The 24,929-nt window shown below is 40.0% G+C and overlaps 1 protein-coding gene across 3 annotated transcripts in view; it reads right to left on the reverse strand.

Annotated features, from left to right (window-relative positions):
* Positions 1-253: 253 nt before the first annotated feature.
* LOC131218994 (protein SYM1-like) overlaps positions 254-24,929 on the reverse strand; it is a 32,004-nt gene continuing 7,328 nt past the window's right edge. Inside the window, exons 2-6 of one of the 3 annotated variants that reach the window (XM_058213933.1) lie at positions 4,456-4,684; positions 3,101-3,195; positions 1,104-1,190; positions 825-949; positions 254-705 (exon numbers count right to left, since the gene is read on the reverse strand). In XM_058213933.1, coding sequence (XP_058069916.1) covers positions 917-949; positions 1,104-1,190; positions 3,101-3,195; positions 4,456-4,684 — 444 coding nt within the window. In that variant the 3' untranslated portion in view covers positions 254-705; positions 825-916. The remainder of the gene's footprint in view (positions 706-824; positions 950-1,103; positions 1,191-3,100; positions 3,196-4,455; positions 4,685-24,929) is intronic. The other 2 variants (XM_058213934.1, XM_058213931.1) reach the window with 2 other exon arrangements.

Consider the following 24,929-nt stretch of genomic DNA (forward strand, 5'->3'; position numbering starts at 1 on the left):
TTTGTATTCATTACCCTGCCCATAAGGGCCCTGTTCTTCTTCATATAAAAAATAATGCTCCACAGATCGCAGCCACCAGCAGCAAATCATGTTAATGCTCCGATACCATGTAGAGATGAAGAGATGCAATGGTGCAACAGCGACGAGGAAGAAGGGAGGTGACAGTCAATAGAATCGCTTTTCTATTCACTCTTCCCTTTTCGTGATTAGGCTTTAATAACAGAAAGGTAATTAACTCACAGCAGCCACTTGAAAGCTTAAAGAGTTTTTTTTTTTTTTTTTTCCATTCTCATCATGTGACATGTCAAACACCTACATTCCAACAAATCACACCTGAAGATTGATCCAAATACATGCAACGCATGGTGAATCTACTACATGTAATCATTTGCTCAAAAAAAGTAAATAAATGATGATAAAAGCTATATGACCTATGTTAACTGAATCGTATTGGCTGCTGCAATGGTTATATATGGGCAGATCTGGGGAAAGAACAGGATGGATATGGCCTTTTTATCCATCACGTGGCTGTTGATGTCTAATCAGCAGGCGGGGAAATTTTCCAACGATGGAGGACGACAAAAGTTAGGAGCTGGTGATGTATAATCAATCAGTGGAGATCTTATTCACGTCCGCTTTCTTCAGGCTTGCCATGTATGTAATGTAAATGGTCCAAAGGAATGAAAACGAATTGCTTACCAATGGCTGCAACAACATCATGAAGATTATCAACAACCTGCTCCCCTACCAGATGAGGACTCTCAATGTGCATTTTTTATGCATTGAAGCAGGCCATGCAAGATAACTACAATCATAAAAATTACCTGTAAACGGACAGGGATGAACTTGAATGTGACAAAATCACAAATAGGCCAGTACAGAAGCCCATTAATCAGTGTAGGAATCATGTCTCGCTTCAACCTGGCAACAATCTCCAGACTGTTTTCACCTGTTTGACGGACCCATAATCAGAAACGGTATGGAATTTTGAGAAAATATATAAAAGACTGCTTGTAGCCAAGTACTGAGAATGTATTATTTGATGCTCGATTGAAAGAAACATATTGATTTGTTCAATCCATTGATGGCACAAATGCACCTACATTTTGGTAACATAAGCCATTGTATCTGGTGGAATCCTTCAAGCAGTCAGCCACACCCAATATCCACTCCATTAGATGATCATGATCCTAATCATTAGATGAAAATGCACAATAATGACAAATGCTCCTCTAATGAGCGCCCAATCAGACAGTTGGGTCATCCAGTGGCAAGATTTTCTGGTATATCACATGAAATCTACTATGGGCCCACAATATGAACGATTAGGATCACAAAAATGAAGGCCCCACAAGTATGGTTTGTTGGGCCTGTTCTCGATCAACATAATATATTTCTTATATTTGGTAGGCGAAGTCAGAAGAGTCATAAATGCATGCAAACATGTTCAGAAACTTCAGTGTATTGTGCAAGGATGATAATCAACTTACACTATATTGGACAGATATTGAACCAGATTTCAATTCCCAACAAGGATGGGAGTTCTCCGACACAACAAACCATGGAAACTAGAAATGTGACAAAGCAGAAGCATATGGAAAACCAACATCAATTACCTTCATTTCTAGTTCAATGGGATTTTAATCCACTATCAGTTTATTTAACCAAGGCATTATAGCATCTGCATGTTTCTGAAACCATATTATAAAACAAAACAAAAGACCAAACTAATTCACCAAATTCACAAACCTCATTGCTGTGCCACAGCCAAATGGACCAACCCAGTGGCCATTTTGCACTGTTCTGGTTCGTCTCCCAGTGCAAAATGATTGCATTGAAACAGTCATGGGATTTAGAAATTATGCAATTGCGTTCCACCATGCATCTCTCAGATTAACTCCTCGGATGGTTTGGCCCTATGTTTAGATTTTATATTATTTTATTAACAACAGATTCCATTCATACCTTACAATAAGCATATAGGGCGTGCAAGGTCTTTTCTAGCCTTGCATGCAGTGTTCGAAGTATTGGTATCGCTACAAGTTTTGCTGGTCTGGTATATGGAAACAATATTGAAATCGCTACAAGCTTTGCTGGTCTGGTATATGGAAACAATATCCAAATCGCTGATAAGTGGAAATGCAGGGAACATGGGAAAATCAGCGGAATTTTCAGTGAAGCTTCAGGAGATGCTAAAATACACATTTGCTACTTAGGAATAAACAATTGTAAAAAGAATGCATACATAATACGTTTTCATTTAATGGGAGACTAAAAACATGTGCTGTCATAAGAAATTAGTCCAACACCATCTCATCTAACCATCCAACCATCCATCCAAACATCCATTGATATTTTAGAATATTGACAACACATGATATTTCGCCAAGAAATCATCAACATTTGAAAAGGAAACGAAAAATTGTGGTCTCGTAATCGATAATATCAGGATAATATCAATATCATCATCGACAAATTGAACACTACATACAACCATGTGCCCATAAAAAATTTTGAAATGGATTTTTTTTTAATAAATAGATTTTTGGTGATATCGACACGTTGGCGATATTATCAAAATATCACCGATACACTTTGTGATACAAGAGACACCTAGAATTTACACAGTCGAAAATATTGGCGAAACATTGGTAATATTGAAACAATAGCAATACAAGCGACACTTGGAATTTACACAGTTGAAAATATTGGCGATACGTTGGCAATAATAAGCGATACATTGTTAATACCTGAAATTTATAATACTACTAGTGTTATCGGTATCGCTAGGTTGGAGATAAAGATAATATCGGGGATACTTTAAACAATGTTTGCATGTAAGTAGGCACACAAATTATCTTGTCACAGGGTCAGCTGACTCACCAAGTGCCCACCTACACCATACTTCTTTTTTTTTTGGTTCTATTATGGCTAATGTAAAATGTTTATGCCAAATCTTTTGACTACCCAAACCATGCCCTCATGCCACACTGAGACCTAGAATGCCCGATAATCCTGAGTCTAACTATCACTCAAGCCAATATGCTCACATGCAAACAAACAAGTAGCATTAAGGGCAACTAAAATTCCACTCACTTACCGAAGGAGTGTAAGGAATCAGAAACACTGAAGCAAGAATGGATCCGTTGTCAAGGGCCCACTCAATTGAACCAAGCCTCTCCACATGATAGCCCACTACATTCACAAAATTAATAAGATAACCAACTATGGTTCTAAATGAGTACAAGTATGGCAGAAATCTATCCAGAGAACCAGCTTGGCACATCCATGTGAATCCACAATTTCCAAACCAGGGCCAAGGCCTAGGAAGTTGTGAATCCACAATTGCCAATTGTTTACTACAATGCCATGAGTTGATTAGTAGAAAATAAATAGGTCAGGATGATAACAGATTAGCACAATAAGCAGAACAGTGAGTGTAGTATGGCAGTGCAATCCAACACCAAATTCTCACATCCTAGAAATGTTGGGAACCTTCCTGTCAAATCCTAACCTAGGCATTTTCAAGAAATCTGTTCTTGCATGAGTTGAGAAAGTTTTAATATCCAAACTACCAACCCAGGATACCTAACAACTATTGAGATGTTGAAAACAATTATAATGATTGAGACAACTGATAATGGATTCAGTTGGTGCATGGTTTGTTGGGCGTGCAAGGAATGCATGGCACGTTATGTTTTGGGGCTATTCTAGATCAAGTTATGTGATTACCCAATAATTGAATTGGAAAGAATTTGGCAGCCCACTCATGTCAACCACATAAAAGTGAAGACACACACACCCCTGCACCTCTCCCTGTTTTAATTAGAGAACCGAGAGAGGAAGGTCTGTGATGGTGGCTGGTGCACGTGCTGGCAAAACCCACAAGGGTTTTTTTTTTTTACACACGCGCACACACCCCACACACTCACGCTAGTGGAATTTCACCACCTATGGGCACTCGAACCCTTGACCGGGAGTTGAAACTCCTGAGAGTCTACCACCCGAGCAAGAGTAAGGACCCACAAGGGGTTGCCTATACATGCCTTGCACATGTCCGCTGTGGTTAACAGCTTAAATCAACCAATCAAGCAAATGAAACAAAGGGTAACAGTAACCACCGGATTCAGTTTCAGTGCCATTACAAAACTGAAGTTCTTTGATTGTACCCACATTAAAAAAGTTTGAAGTGAAATAATTTCCCTATTTGAAGTTATGTTAACATCCACCAACCAGTTGAATCATTATTTGATGGAAAATGAAGTAAAAAAAAAAAAAAAAAATTAAAAAAAAAAACTTTATTTTTTCATTCTCAACGTATCAAGGGAGAACATTAAGTAAAATGACTGCCACCTAGAATAACCGAAATGCATATAAACCATACGACCAACAATACTAGATGGCAAAGAAATGAAAATTGGAAGGCATTGTCATGAAAGCAAAGTACATCACTACCTTGCAGAGCTGCGTTCACAGAGAAGAACACAGCAGTCATAATGGGTCCAAAGGTAGTTTGCCCCAAGAAAAGTTTCTTCATAGTATTGCTCAAATCCCGCTTTGGTAGAATTCTTGAGACAAAATTGAACCATAAATGTAATGATGGTCCCGAAATTAGCAGCCCATATCCTGCCATACGCAACGTCCTTATTGGGTCAAAGGAATCTGAGGAGGTAAGAGTAATCATCTGACGAATAAATTTTGATAGATAAATTAGTCAGTCAGTTATGAAGGAACCAGATTTGTAGAGATTTCAAAAAGAAAATTGAATAGACATCATGACCTAATAATTTGAATGTGTCAGTAGCTCTACCAGGCAGAATTACACCAGAAATGGCATTAAAATGATGTGATTTAACTTAATGAATTATGGAATTGGAGCAAATTCATTTAAACACAAATGAAGTTGTAGAATTCATAGATTCAAATGGAAAATAGAAGAGAAGAAAGCAGTAAGGAAAAAAAAGGAAGCAGATGAGCAGTTCAAAATTATTAGAGTAACAAGTGGATAATCTAAAGTTTGGAGTTGTTGCATCTGTCAGATACCATTGAGGTATCATGTTAAACTAACTAAAATTTGCATTTCAATTAAATGGAATAGAAATATAAGCAGCATTCAAGGATATGATTCTCTTAACTTTAAAATAATAAACAATATTGAGAAATACTAATCCTCAGTAATGAATGTAAACAGTTATATTGTTGGCATGTAGCCATGAGGCATGTATTTGTTCTTTTTTGTGAAATCCTATGCTGTTTTCTCTTAATTATATATTAAATAATTATTACCAAATTGAAAACTGTTGTAAACCAAAAGGACATGTAATCAAGAGGCAGCTTTTTACTTGTGATAGAGGAGAAAACTCATGATTCATGAAAGCTTGCAACCTCTCTTTGAAGGGTTGCACAAATGTCTATTCAAGGAGGAGATTAGGATGTTCCAATCACAATAAAATCAAGAGAATTGGGAGAAAATCCCCATCTACAGGAGATTTCTGGTCTTTCACTCAAAGTGCTGAATTTTCCTTAATTTCATTGCGTTAATTCTACCTCAAATCTGGGCCTGGATGCCATCATGAAGGAAGTGTAAAGGGGGCTTTGTGTTTATGGTGCTCTTTGAGTGCATCTATTTAGTGCAATAAAAGCCCAAGACTAACCCAAAGAATGAGCCCAAGCTTAGGTCCAAGAATGTGTTCAAGCCCAATCACAGCCAAGCCCAGGCCTAGGCCCAATCACAGGCCCAAGCTTGAACCCGGACACAAGATAGAAAAATATAGTTAGGGCTGTGCCTAAGAACAAGCTCATTAGCCAAAAATTTTACATATAACTTTCTCAAGCCATATATTTTTCCCTTCAAACTAAGGTTTTCGATATATCTGAATCGTTATGATCAATCTCTTCGGGTTGTATGCCATGAGAGTGTAATATCAAGGATACAAAGTTGAATCAACCATCGGCTCATTAACCATGTGGAGCTTGGACCAACTGCCAGATCATCAATCACATGGGCATAGGGCTGACCTTCACCAAAAGCGGTAAAGTATCGCGTGAATGGTCGTTCTTCTATATTCACCCCTCCTCTTATTTTAAAATTTGGTAAACTAAAAAGTTGATGGTACATTTAATTAAAAAGGGATATTTAAATTTGTAAAGTTTTCTTGAAAGGGGGAAATTGAGACTTGTAATGACTGGGTTAACAAAATTGAAAATTTTAATGGAATTAGTCTTGATATATGGAAGCTGAACATATAGCTTGTAGCACAGCTACAACCTATGATATGAACAATTTGCTATATATGAGGTTTGAAGTAGGGTTGTAGATAGGTCAAGTTAGGGTTGGGTTCTATAGTAACCGTACCTAGGGTAACCAAGTCGGGTCTTGCTGGGTCCAGGTCTAGTTCTTGAATACCTGGACCAAGATCCAGTCGGATTTGGGTAACTATCAAGTACCAATTGGATATTTTGATATAGGTTTCTAGTTGGGTTGGAAAAATAAGAGCATTTACATGGTTGGGCTCAGATGATGGATGGATTAGATCACGCATATATGTGCCACTTTGACAAGTGTATCAACTGTACATGGGCTCTCTTTCATGTGTGTGGCTTAGGATCTCATTTTGTTATCTAAATCATCAATATATATTAAATAATGGATTTTGATAACGTCCCACCTTTATGGGACATTAGCAATCCCCGGAGCTTTTAAACGACACATGGGATGCCCAATCGTGGATCTAAACCATTCACTCATTCATACATCTAGGAGCAAGTCATTGTGGAAAAATCATGCCAGTTGAATGATCCTAAACATCTTATCAATAGCATGAAAAATGGATAGTTGAGACCGAGCAGAGAAACAAAATAGGTCCAATCATCGTCTTGAAACATGTATTTGATAGATCCCACTTTCTATTACTTATGATTCCAAAGTAGCACTTTGGTGTGATGATTCTAACCATGTGATCTATGGCTCCTTAACAATGGATGGTTGTATCAAAATTTCCCCATTCAAAGGCTTAGGACATACGATCGACATGATTCTTGCACCATGGCCTGCTCCCTATGGCACTACTGAATGAACAGTTCCAATTGATGATTGCAGGTCCCACATGTCATTTAAAAAGCCTGGGGACGTTAACAAAACCCATTATATATATATATATATAATTGCACTAAAAAATATATATAAAAATTAAAATTTAAAAAAAAAAAAAAAAAGAAGAAAGAAAAAGACCTGACTAGGACCTAAATAGACCTGACTTAACCAAGTCCATAGATTGACCCAACCCGTACCCAGTGTTCGAAATATCGGTATTGCGTTACGTATCGCATTCTTGGGATACGAATACATATCGGTTATCACATGGGATATATCAGTTGTATCGTGTAATGTATCATTGTTGTTGGAAACATGGGGAAACATTGGGAATTTGGTTGAATTTTTCGATGAAACTTCGGTGATGGTTAAAAGAGACATCAATACACACTTATAAATCAAAACATTACAAAAATCAAGTATACATAATAGGTTTTCTTTGTATGGGGTCTTAATCTATGCGTTGTCTAATTGAATTGATGCAAGTATATTCAATGTCTATTCATATATTTTATAAATGTAAGAAAACGTGTGGAAACACAAGCAATACATTCAAAAGCAAAAGAATAATCACTAGATTAGGTTACAAACATGTTTGATGTGATGTTTGAACACAAAGATTGCAAACGATTTGCGAGAAATTGAGAAATTTTTATTTTTATTTTTCAATTTTTCGCAACTCGGCCCATCTCCAAATCTCGAAATCAAAGCTCCTAATCCACAATTTTTCATGTAAAACATGAAAAATCATGAATTTGTAACAGTTTGACACTAATTTAACATGATTTACAGAAAAAAAAGAGCATCGAAATTCGAAAATGCTCACTAGATCGAACATGTGGGATATATCGCACTTCTTGTGCGTTTCATATCGCACTAGTGGGATACAAGATATATCGTGGGATATATCAGCCGATATCGTCAATATTTAAAACAGTGCCCGTACCCAACTAGACCTGATTTTTAACTAGGTCCAAAAGGTGAGACCCAAACCCAACAACGAGTCCAAAAAAAGGGACCTAGGCCCATTAAAATTGGATTGGGTCCATCAGCTACCCGTGGAAGCATGAAAAATCATACAGACCCATACATAAGTTACATATCTTTGGAAATACACTAGCTGATCCCTTGTCAAAGAGTATAACTTTAGTATTGTTTACAAAGCATGTAGACTTGATAGGACTTGGGATACCCAAGTTGTAAATTCGAAGCACTCAATTGTCTAATCATGAGTGATATATCAATTAAACGTGGAAAAAAAAATCATGATGGTGACATGTTCATAAAGGGTAAGTCCATGGATTAGTGGGAGCAAAACCTTATGAATATGTTGTGAAGCTAGCCTCAATCACAAAATCGTAGAAATGAAGTAACAATTGGATACTTGAATTCAAGAATTTTTTAAACTGGTGGGAAGCCACCCCATTATAGAATCACAGCGGGAAAGCTAGGTTGCGGCTAAAACCTATAGATCATGGAGGGCAAGCCAGACTGAGCAAAAACCTATCATAATAACGTGTTTATGAGTAACAGTCATGAGCAGGAAGCCAATTTTTGGTATAGCCCCATGAATGTACCATGCATTCAGCAACCATGGCCATGTGGGAGACTTGGAATTATGACTTGGGTGTCCCCAAGTCCTATCAGGTGTACATGCTCCATAAATAAATATTAAGCATATCTTGCACAACTACATCTTTTTAGTTGGGTGACTTTCTTGGTTTGATCCCATCAAAAGCTTATCAAACCACAGTTTCCCCCAACAAGTTGTCAGGGACAAGCAACATGGAACAGCCAACCAATTGTTCCATGTTGCTTGTCGCTGATAACTTTTGCAACAAGCAAAAGGCCCTGTTTCGTAAGCCACGTGGGTGCATATGCGTTCGTGTGTCCGTCACTCCTAAACACAGCTCATTTAACTTTTTATGTGTTTTTATTGCTACGTTTTATTTTTAAATATTGTTTGCGTTTAAATAATTGATATATATCTTCAATTTCATTATTATTATTATTATTTAGAGTTTTACATATATAATTACAATGTTTTTTTTTTTGAAAGGCATATATAATTACAATGTGCTATTTATCATATTTTATTGTTTAAAATATTGACTTGCATGCCAAGGCACATAAAGGTCCCATGCACATTTGGGCATCTGGGTTTGGTGAATACAAATGCAGCTCAGCAAGCAGCATTGAACTTGAAAACTCTGTTATGCACGGCATCTGGTTATCTCCTGGGCTTATTGGAAATTATGTTACCATTAGCTTGTGACTAAGATTCCCCTTCCCCAAGAAACCACAATGATGATATATTCAATGGATAAACACACTATCAAGACAACATAAATGTGGCTTTTTCATATCAATTTTGTCAATATCAAAGATATCATTCCATGGCATCTGCAGAATGTGCAAGGTCAACACTTGAAAACATCCCCATAGAATAAGGATGCATTTGGATATCATGACATAGAAGTTGTGTGGGATCAATTTCCACCAGAAGCTACAGAACAAGAATAGCCAACAAATTTCTAGTCAATCAGAAATAAGTGGAATCGGTTTTGGGCAGCAAAAAAAGAGCCAGCTCGCAATGGTGTCCATTTTCATTGCTTTTCCAAACACAGCACTTTTCCAATTGGGTGCTCGGTGTCCATTTTCATTGCTTCTCTCTCTCTCTCTCTCTCTCTCTCTCTCTCTCTCTCTCTCTCTCTCTCTCTCTCTTGCATAAAAAGCACATTGAGGTTGATTGACATTTTATCCATGAAAAGTTAGCCTCAAAGGATGTTCAGTTATCATATCCGAAGGACAGTGATCAGCTTGCTAACATTTTATTTAACCAAGGAGTTTGGTCATCATCATCCAATGCATTTATGTTCCAGGCTCGGCTGCTCAACATTCATGCTCCAGCTTGAGGGAGAGTGTGGAGAAATATATGTAATTGTTTGTATGTATGTATGTATTATTTTGTGTACTCTTGTGGAGTACCAATCCTATATTCTAGTCATTATAAGAGTGTTAGTCATTTTTTAACTAACACAAGTAATTTTTGCCCTTAACCTCTCCTCTCCTCTTCTTTGTTTCTTCCCCTTTTCTCTCCTCTCACTTCCTCTCTTTCCCTACTCTTTGTTGTTTTAATTATTTTTTATGATGGAAGTTATGGCAAAGTTTGATGCCAGCTAACAATGTGATGCAAAACCCCCCTCCTTTATTTGAGTTGGGAATGGCAATGAGACCTAAAAACTTCCATAGGGGCGATGTAGTAGACTAATACATAGGTTGATTACAATCAAGCACTATCTAATAGTCTATTATATAAGTTTATTACAATCAAAGAGTTGTTTTGATTATTTTTATGAGATTCTCAAATTCATATACATGTTAATATGAAATATTCCGAAAAAACTGTGGACGTCAAATTCCCTAAGGGGTCATTTGGTAACTTGGAATTTGAAAAATCACTTAAGAATCCAAAGGATTTGGATTCCCTGAGAATTTCATTCTATCAGTTGTGTTGGGCAACCTGGAATTTCATTCTATGGAATTTAGAAATTGTGTTTGGATGTTGGGGCAGAATTGTTTGGAACTCCATTGTGTATCTCCACGGGATAATGAATATGAACAGGTAAGTGGGGTTCTAGCCGATTATGGCAGATGGTGGCACCTCCTAACTGCAATCTCAACATCCAACTAACTACACCATCAGCCAAAGAGAAGGCGTAACTAATGGTAAATCTTCTTTTATCTCGATCTCCTGCATAATCTGCATCCACGAACCCAACCAACTCTAAATCAACCACAACCATTGTCCGATAATCTCTACCTAGGTTCGTCGTGTATTTACTGACTACTCCCATTACTTGTATTATGTCTAGTCTAGTGCACGGCATAACAAGCATAAGGATCCCTACCATTAATGAATATGGTACTTAAGATATATGCCTTTTTTGCTTCTGTGCTAGGACATTGATCCGAAGACAACCTACAACAAGCACAAAATGTAGTACTGACTGGATTAGAATTCTACATATTGAAGTGGCACAGAACTGTTTCAACATAACCCATCCAGGTTATCCAGACTGTTTTGTTATGCTTATCTTTAAGTATAGTCATTCCAAAAATCTTATTAATGGTAACCAAATCCTTATATCAAATTCCCTAGTCAAATAAGTTTTTAATGCTGCAATAGTATCTCTACTTAGTACCTACAACCAACATCTCATCCACATACAATAACAAGATAATGAAGCCATTATTGCCAAAGCTATGAACATAGACGCAATTATTTGCCTTATACATATAAATTTGAAGCTCAAAATAAAGGAATCAAATTGCTTGAACCAACACATTGAGCTTGTTTTTAAACTATAAAGCAATTTGTTTAGCCAAAAAATGAAATTCTTATTATTTTCTTCACAAAGCCTTCAAGTTGAGTCATATAAATTTCTTTATCAAGATTTTAATGTAAAAAGGCAATTTTTACATTCTATTACTTAGGGGTCATTTGGCACCATGGATTTGGGGGAATTTGAGGGGATTTCAAATCCCCTAGTTGTTTGCCAGCATAAAGTAACCGGGGGTTTCAAATCCAGGGGATTTCAAATCCCCTCAAAGAGAGAGTTTGAAATCCACGATGAGAGCGTGGATTACATCTAAAATCCTTCCAAGAGTTGCCAATGTAACATGTGTGTCACCAGACTATTATTCTATTGGGCACATGACCCACTAATGATATCCCAAAACAATTAGATTATCAATTGCATCACTGTAATTACTTTAATATGATGATCGGCACCATCCAAACATTGTCCATGAAAATCAACGATTAAAAATCGTTGGTTAGTCACTCAGACATGATCTTGTGCTTGTGGCTCATCCGAGACTTGGAATTTCATCATTTTCGAGCAAAGAATATATTTCAGTGGGCTTATTACAACCATTGTGTCAAACATTACATACATCACTAATTAGAGATATTAAAGTTGATTTATTAATTAAATTCAAACCCTTGTAAATATATCATGCATAGCTACTTTAGGATTAAAGTTGATTCCCAATCCAGGGTGCCAAACACAATAGGAGGATTTCAAATCCAGGGGGTTCCAAATCCACGCTCCCAAACAGGGCCTTAAGCTTCAAATCAAGCACTACTACCATACTCAATGCAGTATGAATAGTACTCAATCGGACAACTGGAGAAAATATCCCGTTGAAGTCTATATATAATTTCTGAGCATACCCACTAACCACTAGTAGGGGTTTTGTATTCTTCAACATTTCCATTAGTGTCTTTCTTCAACTTATGACCTCATTTGCAACTAATAACATTCCACATTTTGGATAATTCAACTAATTCTCATTTCTTATTTTTATGCAAAGCAACCATCTTGATGCAGGATGGTCTAAACTAGAATGCATGTGTGAGTACAAAAATTATCCAACGAAATAAACTAAGCAAATCGATTGAAATATTCAACATTCCACATCATAGTAAAGATAATAACAAATGAAACATGCAATGGTTGAAGACCATCATCACAATCATGCAATACCGTATTCAAATGTGGATTGGATCTGGCGAGGTATGGGACCTCCCGATCATGCATGGTTTCAATCCAACAGTCAACGCAGATTTTCTAGTCCAAGAAATCAAAGGATTTCTGGAAAAGGGACGACTGAAAAATCTGAGAGGGTTGGGATCAACTCTCAGATTTTCAAGATGAGGGGACTTCAAAGAATCTAATTGTAAACAGTAGTAATCAAAAAATACTAGGCATAGAAAGAGAAGAAGAAGGTTCGAGAGTTAGAAATAGAATTTAGAAGAAGGGAAGAGATTAGGGGAATTGAAGAAATTACCACAGAGAGAGGGGAAAGAGGTACCAAGCTTTCATTAAAAAACATCATTAGGTTTAGGGTAGAAAACACCCTATTTATAAATTTCGGATTTTAAAAAAATGACTAAACTACCCCTAAAAAAAAAAAGCGCAAAACAAAGCTTTCTAAAAAAATCCCGTGTAACAGATCAGTCTTCTAACTCATCCTACACGTGTGTCCTCCCAATGTGGAGCCTTCAATTAATCCAGGGACATGTATAAGGTCTTTAAAATCTTCCTTGGTTGTGCCACAAACTATCATCGAGCCATAAAGATGTATTCGTCGGCCGCCTTCGTCTTTGATAAACTTTGAAGGGTCTGATGTCCTCATCAACTCCCTTCAGGTGAGAAGAACTCGGCTCCAAAGAGCTAAGACTTTTGTGCGACTCGAGAAGGTATGGATCAATCCGCTGCAGTTCTGCTTCCATAAGCTACGTGTAATCGGATGGTGGCTTGTTCTTCCATTTGACAAGGTACCTTTGGAAGCCCTCATCTCGTGTGAAAACAACCTCCTCATCCACTATCCCTTCAATCTCTTCCTTACGGTCAATTGATGGTGGAATGGGTGGAGTGGGTTGAGAAGTAAAGTTGAAAAGTGGCCAAGGGTAGGAAGAAGAAACAATGGAAGGGTTAGAACAGAGGACTAGATCTTTCACATTGATCGTTGGATTTATTCTCATTTCAAGTGGAAGGTCTACCCTGTACGTATTAGACCCAATTTTATGCAATACTTTGAATGGTCCAGTACTGCAAGCTTGTAATTTCTTAGCGGAACCCTGAAGAAACCGCTCTAGTCTAATCCTAACAATTACATAATCCCCTTCATTAAACTCTATCCACCTACAATGTTGGTCAACTGAACATTTATAACTATCATTACTCGCATTTATTCGATGTCTAACATGTGCGTGCAAGTCATGAATGTGTCGTGCAAATGCATCGGCTGACTCAGAAGATCTTTGGGTAACTGACATGGGTAACAAGTCTATAAGCATCCTAAGTTTGTACCCACTAACAATTTCAAATGGACTCATCCCTGCAGATCTATTGACTGACCTGTTGTCGGCGAACTCAGCTATAGGTAGAATCAAATCCCAAGTTTTCACATGTTAACCCACTAAGCATCATAAAAGATTTTTAAGGCTGCGATTAACCACCTCAGTTTGGCCATCAGTTTGGGGGTGGCATGTAGTAAAAAACTGCAAATGTGTTCCCATCATGTGCCATAGTGTCTTCCAAAAATAGCTGGTAAATCTGACATCACGGTCAGACACTATGGTCTTTGGTAAACCATGGAGATAGACCATACCATCAAAAAAGACCTTAGCAATATTAGACACATCCGAAGTTTTAAAACGTGAGATGAAATGCACCATCTTAGAGAAGCAATGCACAACAACAAAAATGGAATCGTGCTTTTTAATCATCTTGGAAAGCCCAAGCACGAAATTCATGCTAATGTCTTACCATAGAGCATGTGGCATAGGTAATGGCGTATATAATTCAGAATTTTTCTTTTGTTGCTTCACCATCTGACATGTTCTACACTACCCTAAAATTCTAGCAACATCTCGCTTCAGACTTGGCCAATAGAAACGATCCTCTATGAGGGTAATAGTCTTATCACGGCTAAAGTGGCCAACTATCCTTCCCGAATGAAGCTCCCAGACGAGGAATTCACGAAGGGATGTACAGGGAATGCATAAACGATTTCTTTTAAAAAGGAATCTATCTCTCGACACGAAATCCCCCGCACTTTGCTGATCACTCGAGAATGACATATAGGTACCCCCAAAATCTGGGCATGTGGAGTACTCGTCTCTCAGTTGCTCAAAGCCAACAACTCCTACACTCAAAGAATTAAGCAACACCACTTTACGGCTAAGGACATCGGCTAGTTAATTCTTTACTTCGGCCTTATGTTTCAAGACAAACCAATATTCTTGAAGGAACGCAACCCACTTAGCACGCCTTGGGTTAAGTTTCTTCTAGAAGTGAAGATAACGTAAGACCCCATGACCAGAGAATAAGACAAATTCATGCGGTAGGAGGTAGTGGTGCCAATGTCTCAAAGACAACACTACCACATAGAATTCTTTATCATAGGTAGAGTATCTTTGTTTTGCCTCATTCAGTTTCTCACTGAAATAGGCAACAAGATGACCCTCTTGACTCAGGACTCCACCTATACCAACACCAGACGCATCACACGCAACTTCAAAGACTTTAGAAAAGTCAGTAAGGCATATGACAGGAGTTTTAACCATCTTGCCCTTAATTTCTTCGAAAATCTTAGCTGCGACTTTCAACCACACGAATTCTCCCTTCTTCATACACTCTGTAATGGGAGCCATATTAGTGCTAAAACTCCTAATGAATTAACAATATAATGTAGCTAAGCCATGGAAGCTTTGCACTTCATGGATGTTCCTCCGTTCAGGCCAATCAACTATGGCATTGACTTTCTCTGGGTCTGCACGCATCCCTTCTGCTGACACAACTTAACTAGACATGAACGAACACTTCATAAGGTTAGCGTATAATTTCTCCACCCTAAGGACGCTACAGACCAACTTCAAATGTTCAAGGTGTGATGCTCTAATGGTGCTATAGATCAGAATATCGTCGAAGTACACCACTAAGAATTTCCTCATGAATGGTCCTAAGACCTGGGTCATCACCCTCATAAAAGTGTTGGGTGCGTTAGTCAAGCCAAAAGGCATGACCAACCACTCATATAACATATCCTTCGTCTTGAAGGTTGTCTTCCATTCATCACCGGGGCGTATACAGATTTGGTGATATCCACTCTTGAGATCTATTTTGGAGAAAATGGTGGACTTAGCCATCATATCTAACATGTCATCAAGCCCATGTATGGAAAACTTATACTTGACTGTGATTTTGTTGATGGCTCTACTGTCCACACACATGCGCCAAGTGTCGTCTTTCTTAGGTGTCAGTAAAGCGGGTGGTACGGCACACTAGCTCATGCTCTCTTAGATGAAACCCTTTCGTAGGATCTCATCTACCTGCTTCTTCAACTCTGTATGCTCTGTAGGGTTCATCATATAATGAGGAAGTGATGCGGACACGGGTGCATTCAAGGTGTACCAACGAAGAAAGCGCCAACCACAAGTGCCGTCCTTGTGGATAGGCAAATATTGAGGAGCTGAAGACCTTTCACATGTGATTGGACATGTAGAAGACCCCACTTAGGGAAGACACATGTGAAGGAAGATTGGAGAAAGAGGACCGAGCGCCCAAACTTTCCCATACTTATGTTATTTGCACGTTTTTTGACTTAGTTAGCGGTCTTTAGTAATCTTATATCTTTATTTGCTTATCCTAGGGGTATTTTAGTAATTTTATGTCTTTATGTGCTTATTTAAGTGGGGTAAAGCCCTAAACACGAATTTCAACTATTGATGAATGAAAAGCAAACCCTTTGGTTGCCTCCTTCCTCTCTTCTCTCTAATGGTGCTTCTTCTCTCCCCTTGATCTTCTTCTTCTAATTTCTTCTTGTGCCCCTCCAACTTCCTCAAGGTAATAACTTTCTTTCTTCTATTTTTTTTGTTTTGGCTAATTCCTCTTCGATCAAAATCTTGAGAACCGATCTAAACCCTAAATCCCCAAATTCTCAAATCCCTAATCCGAGAAACTTCTTGGTTCTTCGGACTAGTGATCTTCATTGATCGATTGGGTGTGACCATGCAAGATCGGGAGGTCTCATCCCTCACGGATCCAACCTAAGTAGTAATTGAATTCCATACTCCATGGTTGTAGTGATGGCCCGCTCCATTGCATGTTTCCTTTATGATTTTCTCAATTATGATGATTATTGTTAGACTTTTAGATCATTTATTCCTTTTATTTCCGCTGTTTAATTATCTCCATGAGCATGCATCATAATTAGGGCTGTCCTGCGTCAAATTTGGTATCAAAGCCTAGGCTTGCATGGTTTTTGTCTAGATCGAGTTATCAAATTAGGGTTTTGATTTTTAGGTTTAACTTGGGAAAGTTTCAAGTTTAGAAAGTTTTCAATTTTCGAAACTTTCCAATTTTAGAAAGTTTCTAATCTGGAAAATTTTCAGATTTGAGTTGTTTCCTGTTTCAACTTAATTGTGTCAGTTCATAGTAGTTTTGCATTCATCGCATTCATCTTGAAAGTCATAACACCTAGTAGTCTAGTTAGGTAGAGTTTGGTTCAAGTCTTCATTGTATGCCCACGAGAAGAGGTAGAGGTTTCGGACTTCAACCTACCATGAATAACGAGCAGTTATCTGAGCAACTTGCTCAATTGATACAAAAGATAACCGCCCTAGAAGCGAGTCAAAGGCGTGAGTTTGCCCGCCTTGAGAACCAAATTACCACCACCATGACTAAGGTGGAGCAACTAGAGGCGTCCCAAAAGGAAAACCCCGCAGTAGGGGAAGATGCGCACTCCCAAGTGGAAGGAATCATTGAAGAACGTGCTGCCACACGTGGTGGTAGTGAGGATAGAGGTCGTGGTGTGGTGCGAGAGGCACGAACCACATGTGGTCATCAAGACCGTTATGATCCAGATGAGCGTGCGATGAAGAGTGTGAGAGTTGAGGCCCCGAGTTTTGATGGACGCTTGGATCCCAAGGCATTCCTTGACTGGGTTGCTGACATGGACCACTACTTTGAGTGGTATGGCATGTCAGAAAACCGTCAAATGCGGTTTGCTAAGATGAAGCTTGTGGGTCAAGCCAAGCTCTTCTGGACCAACACCGAGCGTAGAGTAGAGAGAGTTGGTAGAGCCCCTATCACACATTGGTATGAGATGAAAGAGAAGTTGAAGGAGAAGTACCTTCCTCTCTCATACCGTCAGAAGCTCCTTGACCAATGGCAATCCCTGCCGCTGACTACATCGCTAAATTTGAAGAGTATGTGATGCGATGTGATATCCGAGAAGACCCTCTAGTAACGCTCTCGCGTTTTAAGACGGGCCTTTGTGCGGATCTTCAGCGCGAGCTTATTACTCGGCCCTTAACGGACTTAGATGAAGCATATCAAGTCGTGCAGGAGTTAGAGCAGTATCTGAAGGCTCCTGTCGTTCGTCGTTTTGAGTCCCGAGACTCCAATACTAGATCTAATTCCCAAGGAACTAGACCTAATATTGGTAATCAACCTAGGGCACAGGCGACCATTCCGCCTAGGCCTAGGGAGGACAAGGGCAAAGGGGTTCTTGGTGCCGGTCCTAGTAACATGAGCCAAGTGAGGTGCTATGAGTGTGGCAACCTTGGCCACATGTCTAATCAGTGTCCTACGAAGAGCCGTGGGAGAGCCTTAGTTATAGGCGAATCCCACGAGGGTGGAGATGACCAGGTGATTATGAAGTTGAAGAGTATCACCCTGAAGGAGGACTTACTGATGAAGAAGTGGATGGAGAAGCAACACTTGCAGTAGTCAGGCGTGTGTTAGCTCAGTCTAGAAGTAGTGCTGACTGGCGTCGAAGCACTATCTTCTACACTATTGCCAAGTGTGGTGAAAAGAATTGTAAGGTGATAGTGGACAGTGGAAGTTGTCAGAATGTGATTTCCACTAGCACCTTAGATCGCTTAAAACTGAAATCCACACCTCATCCAGACCCGTATAAAGTTTCTTGGGTTGACAAGACATCCCTACCTGTCACCCAACAATGTCTAGTCCCCATCGAGTTTGGGTCATACAAAGAGTCCCTGTGGTGTGATGTTTTACCTATGGATGTGGGGCATGTTATCCTAGGTAGACCGTGGCTATTCGATAATGATGTCACGATCTTTGGCAGTTCGAATGCGTGTACTTTTATGTATAATGGTAAAAAGATCAAACTTAATCCCATGCCACCTGAGAATACACTAGGAAAGAAGAAGGATGAGAAGACAAGTGAGCCTAGAGAAATGGGGAAATCCAAACCTAAGTCTTTACATATAATCAGCGCAAGAGAGTTTGAAAAAGAGGCTAAGGAGGATTCTATGGTATATGCCCTTGTGGCTAGAGAAATTACACTTGAGGTTCCATCAGAGTTGCCCTGTGAGGTGACCTCGGTCCTGAAGGAATACAATAATGTATTTCCTGAAGACTTACCAAATGAGTTGCCACCTATGAGGGACATACAGCATGCCATTGATCTTGTCCCAAAGTCTACTCTACCGAACCTTCCTCACTACAGGATGAACCCTGCAGCGCATGCAGAGTTGAAGAAGCAAGTTGATGAGCTTCTGCAAAAGGGTTTCATCCAAGAGAGTATGAGCCCGTGTGTCGTGCCTGCATTGTTGACGCCAAAGAAAGACAGCACGTGGCACATGTGTGTGGATAGCCGTGCCATAAACAAAATTACTGTTAAGTATAAGTTCCCTATACCTAGACTTGATGATATGCTTGACATGTTGGCCAGGTCCACTATATTCTCTAAGATAGACCTCAAGAGTGGATATCACCAAATCCGTATACGCCCAGGAGATGAGTGGAAGACGGCGTTTAAGACGAAAGATGGGCTGTATGAGTGGTTGGTCATGCCCTTCGGATTGACTAACGTACCCAGTACTTTCATGCGGGTGATGACACAAGCTTTGAGGCCGTTCATGGAAAAATTCCTAGTGGTGTACTTTGACGATATTCTTATTTAAAGTACCACTAAGGAATCACACCTTGAACATTTAAAGGTCTGTAGTGTCCTTAGGAAGGAAAAGTTGTACGATAATCTTAAGAAATGTGCATTCATGTCTAGCCAAGTTGTGTTCTTAAGATTTATAGTGTCATCTGAAGGGATGCGCGCAGACCCTGAAAAAGTCAGGGCCATAGTTGAGTGGCCAAAACCAAGGAACATTCATAAGGTGCGAAGTTTTCACGGCTCAACTTTTTATCGTCGGTTCATTAGGGGTTTTAGCACGATCATGGCTCCCATTACCGAGTGCATGAAAAAGGGGGAGTTTGTGTGGTCTAAAGCCGTCGTCCAGGCTTTTAAAGAAATTAAGGGCAAGATGGTGGAAGCTCCTGTCATGCCTCTACCTGACTTTTCTAAAGTCTTTGTAGTAGCGTGTGATGCGTCTGGTGTCGGTATAGGTGAAGTGTTGAGTCAAGAAGGACACCCAGTTGACCTATTTCAGTGAGAAACTGAATGAGGCAAAACAAAAATACTCCACTTACGACAAAGAATTTTATGCGGTAGTGCAATCCCTGAGACATTGGCGACACTATCTCCTACCGCAAGAATTCGTTTTGTTTTCTGACCATGAGGCTTTGAGATATTTGCATTCTCAGAAGAAACTCAACCCAAAGCATGCCAAGTGGGTAGCGTTTCTTCAGGAATATTCGTTTGTTTTAAAACACAAGGCCGGGGTTGAAAACAAACCAGCAGATGCCCTTAGTAAGAGAGTGGCGTTGCTCAACTCCTTGAGTGTAGAGGTAGTCGGATTTGAGCAACTGAAAGATGAATACCCCATATGTCCTGATTTTGGGGGTACTTACACGTCGCTCTCTAGTGACCAGCATATTATGGGTGGATATGTTCTTAAAGATGGCTTTCTTTTCAAGGGAGACAGACTTTGTATTCCCCGTATGTCCCTTCGTGAATTCCTCATCTGGGAGCTTCATTCAGGAGGGATAGCTGGCCATTTTGGTCGTGATAAGACCATTGCCCTCGTGGAAGATCGTTTCTATTGGCCAAGCCTCAAGCGAGACGTAGCCAAAGTTTTAGGGCAGTGTCGAACATGTCAGCTGGCAAAGCAAAGAAAGCAAAATACCGGGCTGTACACGCCATTGCCAGTGCCACATGCTCCGTGGCAGGACATTAGTATGGACTTCGTGCTCGGGCTTCCCAAGACTATAAAAAAGCACGATTCCGTTTTGTCGTTGTGGACCGTTTTTCTAAAATGGCGCATTTCCTCCCATGTTCGAAAACGTGATGCGTCTCATGTTGCTCGTCTTTTTTTTGATGGTGTGGTGCGTCTCCATGGGTTACCTAAAACCATAGTGTCTGATCGTGATGTTCGATTTACTAGCTATTTTTGGAAGACACTGTGGCACATTATGGGAACTCATTTGCAATTTTCTACTGCTTACCACCCACAAACAGATGGTCAAACTGAAGTGGTAAACCGTAGCCTTGGAAATCTTCTACGTTGTCTAGTGGGTGAACATGTTAAGACTTGGGACCTAATTTTACCAATTGCTGAACTTGCTTATAATGGGTCAATTAATAGATCTACAGGGTTGAGTCCTTTTGAAATTGTAAGTGGTTATAAACCTAGAATGCCCATAGATCTCTTACCTATGTCTGTTACCCAAAGGTCTTCTGAGTCAGCCGATGCATTCGCACGCCATATTCATGATTTGCATACACATATTAGACAGCGGTTAAATAAGAGCAATGATGATTATAAAGTTTTAGTTGATTCTCATCGTAGAGTGCAAGAATTTCAAGAAGGAGACTATGTAATGGTGCGAATAAGGCCAGAGCGATTCTCTCAAGGATCTGCAAAAAAATTACAAGCGCGTAGTGCTGGACCATTCAAGATATTACAAAAGGTTGGGTCCAACGCGTATCGGGTTGACCTTCCATCTGAAATGAGCATTAATCCAACTTTTAATGTGGAAGATCTAGTCCGTGCCCATACTCCCATTGTTGATACATCATCCCTTTCATGGCCTTTTTCTGAGTTTGCTACCCAACCCCGTCCACCCCCACCTCCACCCATTACCCATAAAGAAGCAATTGAGGAAATCTTGGATGACGAGATAGTATCCACGAGAGATGGGGGTTTCCAAAGGTATCTTGTCAAGTGGAAGAACAAACCATCGTCTGAATCTACGTGGCTGTCGGGCGACGCATTGCAGGGTATTGATCCAGATCTACTTGAGCGTTACAAAAGTTTCAACTCGTCGGGGTCGAGTTTTTCTCACCCGAGGGGAATTGATGCGGACACGGGTGCATTCAAGGTGTACCAACGAAGAAAGCGCCAACCACAAGTGCCGTCCTTGTGGATAGGCGAATATTGAGGAGCTGAAGACCTTTCACATGTGATTGGACATGTAGAAGACCCCACTTAGGGAAGACACATGTGAAGGAAGATTGGAGAAAGAGGACCGAGCGCCCAAACTTTCCCATACTTATGTTATTTGCACATTTTTTGACTTAGTTAGCGGTCTTTTAGTAATCTTATATCTTTATTTGCTTATCCTAGGGGTATTTTAGTAATTTTATGTCTTTATGTGCTTATTTAAGTGGGGTAAAGCCCTAAACACGAATTTCAACTATTGATGAATGAAAAACAAACCCTTTGGTTGCCTCCTTCCTCTCTTCTCTCTAATGGTGCTTCTTCTCTCCCCTTGATCTTCTTCTTCTAATTTCTTCTTGTGCCCCTCCAACTTCCTCAAGGTAATAACTTTCTTTCTTCTATTTTTTTTGTTTTGGCTAATTCCTCTTCGATCAAAATCTTGAGAACCGATCTAAACCCTAAATCCCCAAATTCTCAAATCCCTAATCCGAGAAACTTCTTGGTTCTTCGGACTAGTGATCTTCATTGATCGATTGGGTGTGACCATGCAAGATCGGGAGGTCTCATCCCTCGCCGGATCCAACCTAAGTAGTAATTGAATTCCATACTCCATGGTTGTAGTGATGGCCCGCTCCATTGCATGTTTCCTTTATGATTTTCTCAGTTATGATGATTATTGTTAGAATTTTAGATCATTTATTCCTTTTATTTCCGCTGTTTAATTATCTCCATGAGCATGCATCATAATTAGGGTTGTCCTGCGTCAGGAAGGTTTGGTAGAGTCAACCCAAGGACAAGATCAATGGCATGTTGGATGTCCCTCATGGGTGGCAACTCATCCGGCAAATCCTCAAGGAATACATCTTTGTACTCCTCTAAGACCGGGGCTACCTCGTGGGGTAACCCTACTGGTACCTCTGGTGTAGCCTCTCTAGCTCCTAAGGCATACACCGTCGAATCTTCCTAAGTCTCTCTTTCAAACTCTTTAGCTATGATGATGTGGAGAGACTTGGGTGTGGATTTCCTCACTTCTTTAGGCTCACTAGCCTTCTCACCTTTCTTCTGTGGAGTGTTTTGTGGTGGCATAGGATTAATTTTGATCTTCTTGCCGTTATGCATGAAGGTACACGCATTAGAATGGTCGTAGATTGTGACGTCGTTATCGAATAGTCACGGTCTGCCTAGGATGATGTGACCAATATCCATGGGCAACACATCACACCGTAGGGACTCCTTATAAGACCCGAATGAGATGGGTACAAGACATTGATGGGTGACAAGAAGGGAAGTCTTGTCTACCCATGAGACTTTGTATGGGTCAGGATGAGGGGTGGCCTCTAACTTTAGACGGCCTAAGGTGCTAGTGGAAATTACATTCTGGCAACTCTCACTGTCTACTATCACCTTACAATTTTTCTCATCACACTTGGCAATCGTGTAGAAGAGTGTTGCAATGCCAGTCAACACTACTTCTAGTCTGGGCTAACAAACACCTGACAACTGCTAGTATGGCATCATCACCCAACTCATCCTTATCACTCGATGATCTTACGGGCTGATATTCTTCAACTTCAAAGTCGCCCTGATCATACAGGCTATCCTAGGAATCACCTATGACTAAGGTTTCTCCCTTGCTCTTAGTGGGACATTGAGTTGCAATGGCCAATATTCCCACATTCGTAGCATCGCACATTCTGTCCTCCACCTGGACCAACATCAAGGATAACTCTTCCTTTTTCATCCCTAGGCCTAGGCGGAACATTCGCCCGCGCCTTGGGTTGATTACCAATGTTGGGTCTAGTTCCCTGAGAACCAATCCTAACATTGGAGTCTCGAGAATCGAACCGTCTTGTGACATGAGTCTTCAGATATTGCTCTAATTCCTGCACCACTTGGTACATCTCGTCCAAATCTGTCACGAGACGAGCCCAAAGTTCGCGCTAAAAATCCGATCGAAAACCCATCCAGAAACGTGTGAGCGTTACTAGAGGGTCTTCCTCAATGTCACACCGCATCATGAATTCCTCAAAATTTGCGATGTATTTCGTGATAGGCATGGATCATTGGTGTAAAGATTGTCATTGTTCCAAGAGCTTCTGGTGATAAGAAAGATGGAGGAACTTCTCTCTTAGCATAGCTTTCATCTCGCTCCATTGGGTAACAGAAGCTCCTCTCACCCATTCAATCCTACGCCCTGTATTGGTCCAATACATCTTCGCTTGCCCCACAAGCTTCATTTTGGCAAACCACACTTGTCGGTTCTCTGACATCTCATGCCACTCAAAATAGTGGTCCATGTCAGCTAACCAATCAAGGAATGCCTTGGGTTCAAAGCAACCATCAAAGCTCGGGGCATCAATCCTGACATTCTTCATGGCCCTCTCGTCAGGATCAAAGCGGTCCTGATATGCCCATTCTCTACCCACATGCCTGCCATTGGTTGGGGTTTGTCTAAGGGCTGGCTCCTCACCAACACCACCTACATGCGACTGCGCATCTCCCCCAACAGTGGGGTTCTCCCTTTGGGATGCCTCTAATCGCTCAAGTCTAGCTTCGGTGGCAGTCAGTTTTCGTTCGATATTTTTGTTAAATATCTCTATGGCAGTTATCTTTTGGAGTAATTGAGCGAGGTGATCGGTTAATTGCTTGTTACTAATGATGGGGTGTCGGCCAAAACCCTTACCTCTTCTAGTAGGCATGCACCAAAAACTCGAACTCGATTTTCCTAAGCTCGACTATAAGGTTTGAACAGACCTCAATATGGATGTATGATCCTATTTCTATATGATGTATGAATGCTGCATATTTTCAGATTTAACTAGAATGAAAACACAAATATGAAAATTCATATTTATATCTCACAGGATTGTGAATCTGAAAAATTAGGTTTGTAATTTCTCTGGGATGTAGATCTGGAATAATTTAGACAATCCTAGATGAAAAAACAGATGATCCTAA

Source organism: Magnolia sinica, chromosome 11, assembly GCF_029962835.1.
Source record: "Magnolia sinica isolate HGM2019 chromosome 11, MsV1, whole genome shotgun sequence".
NCBI lineage: Eukaryota > Viridiplantae > Streptophyta > Magnoliopsida > Magnoliales > Magnoliaceae > Magnolia > Magnolia sinica.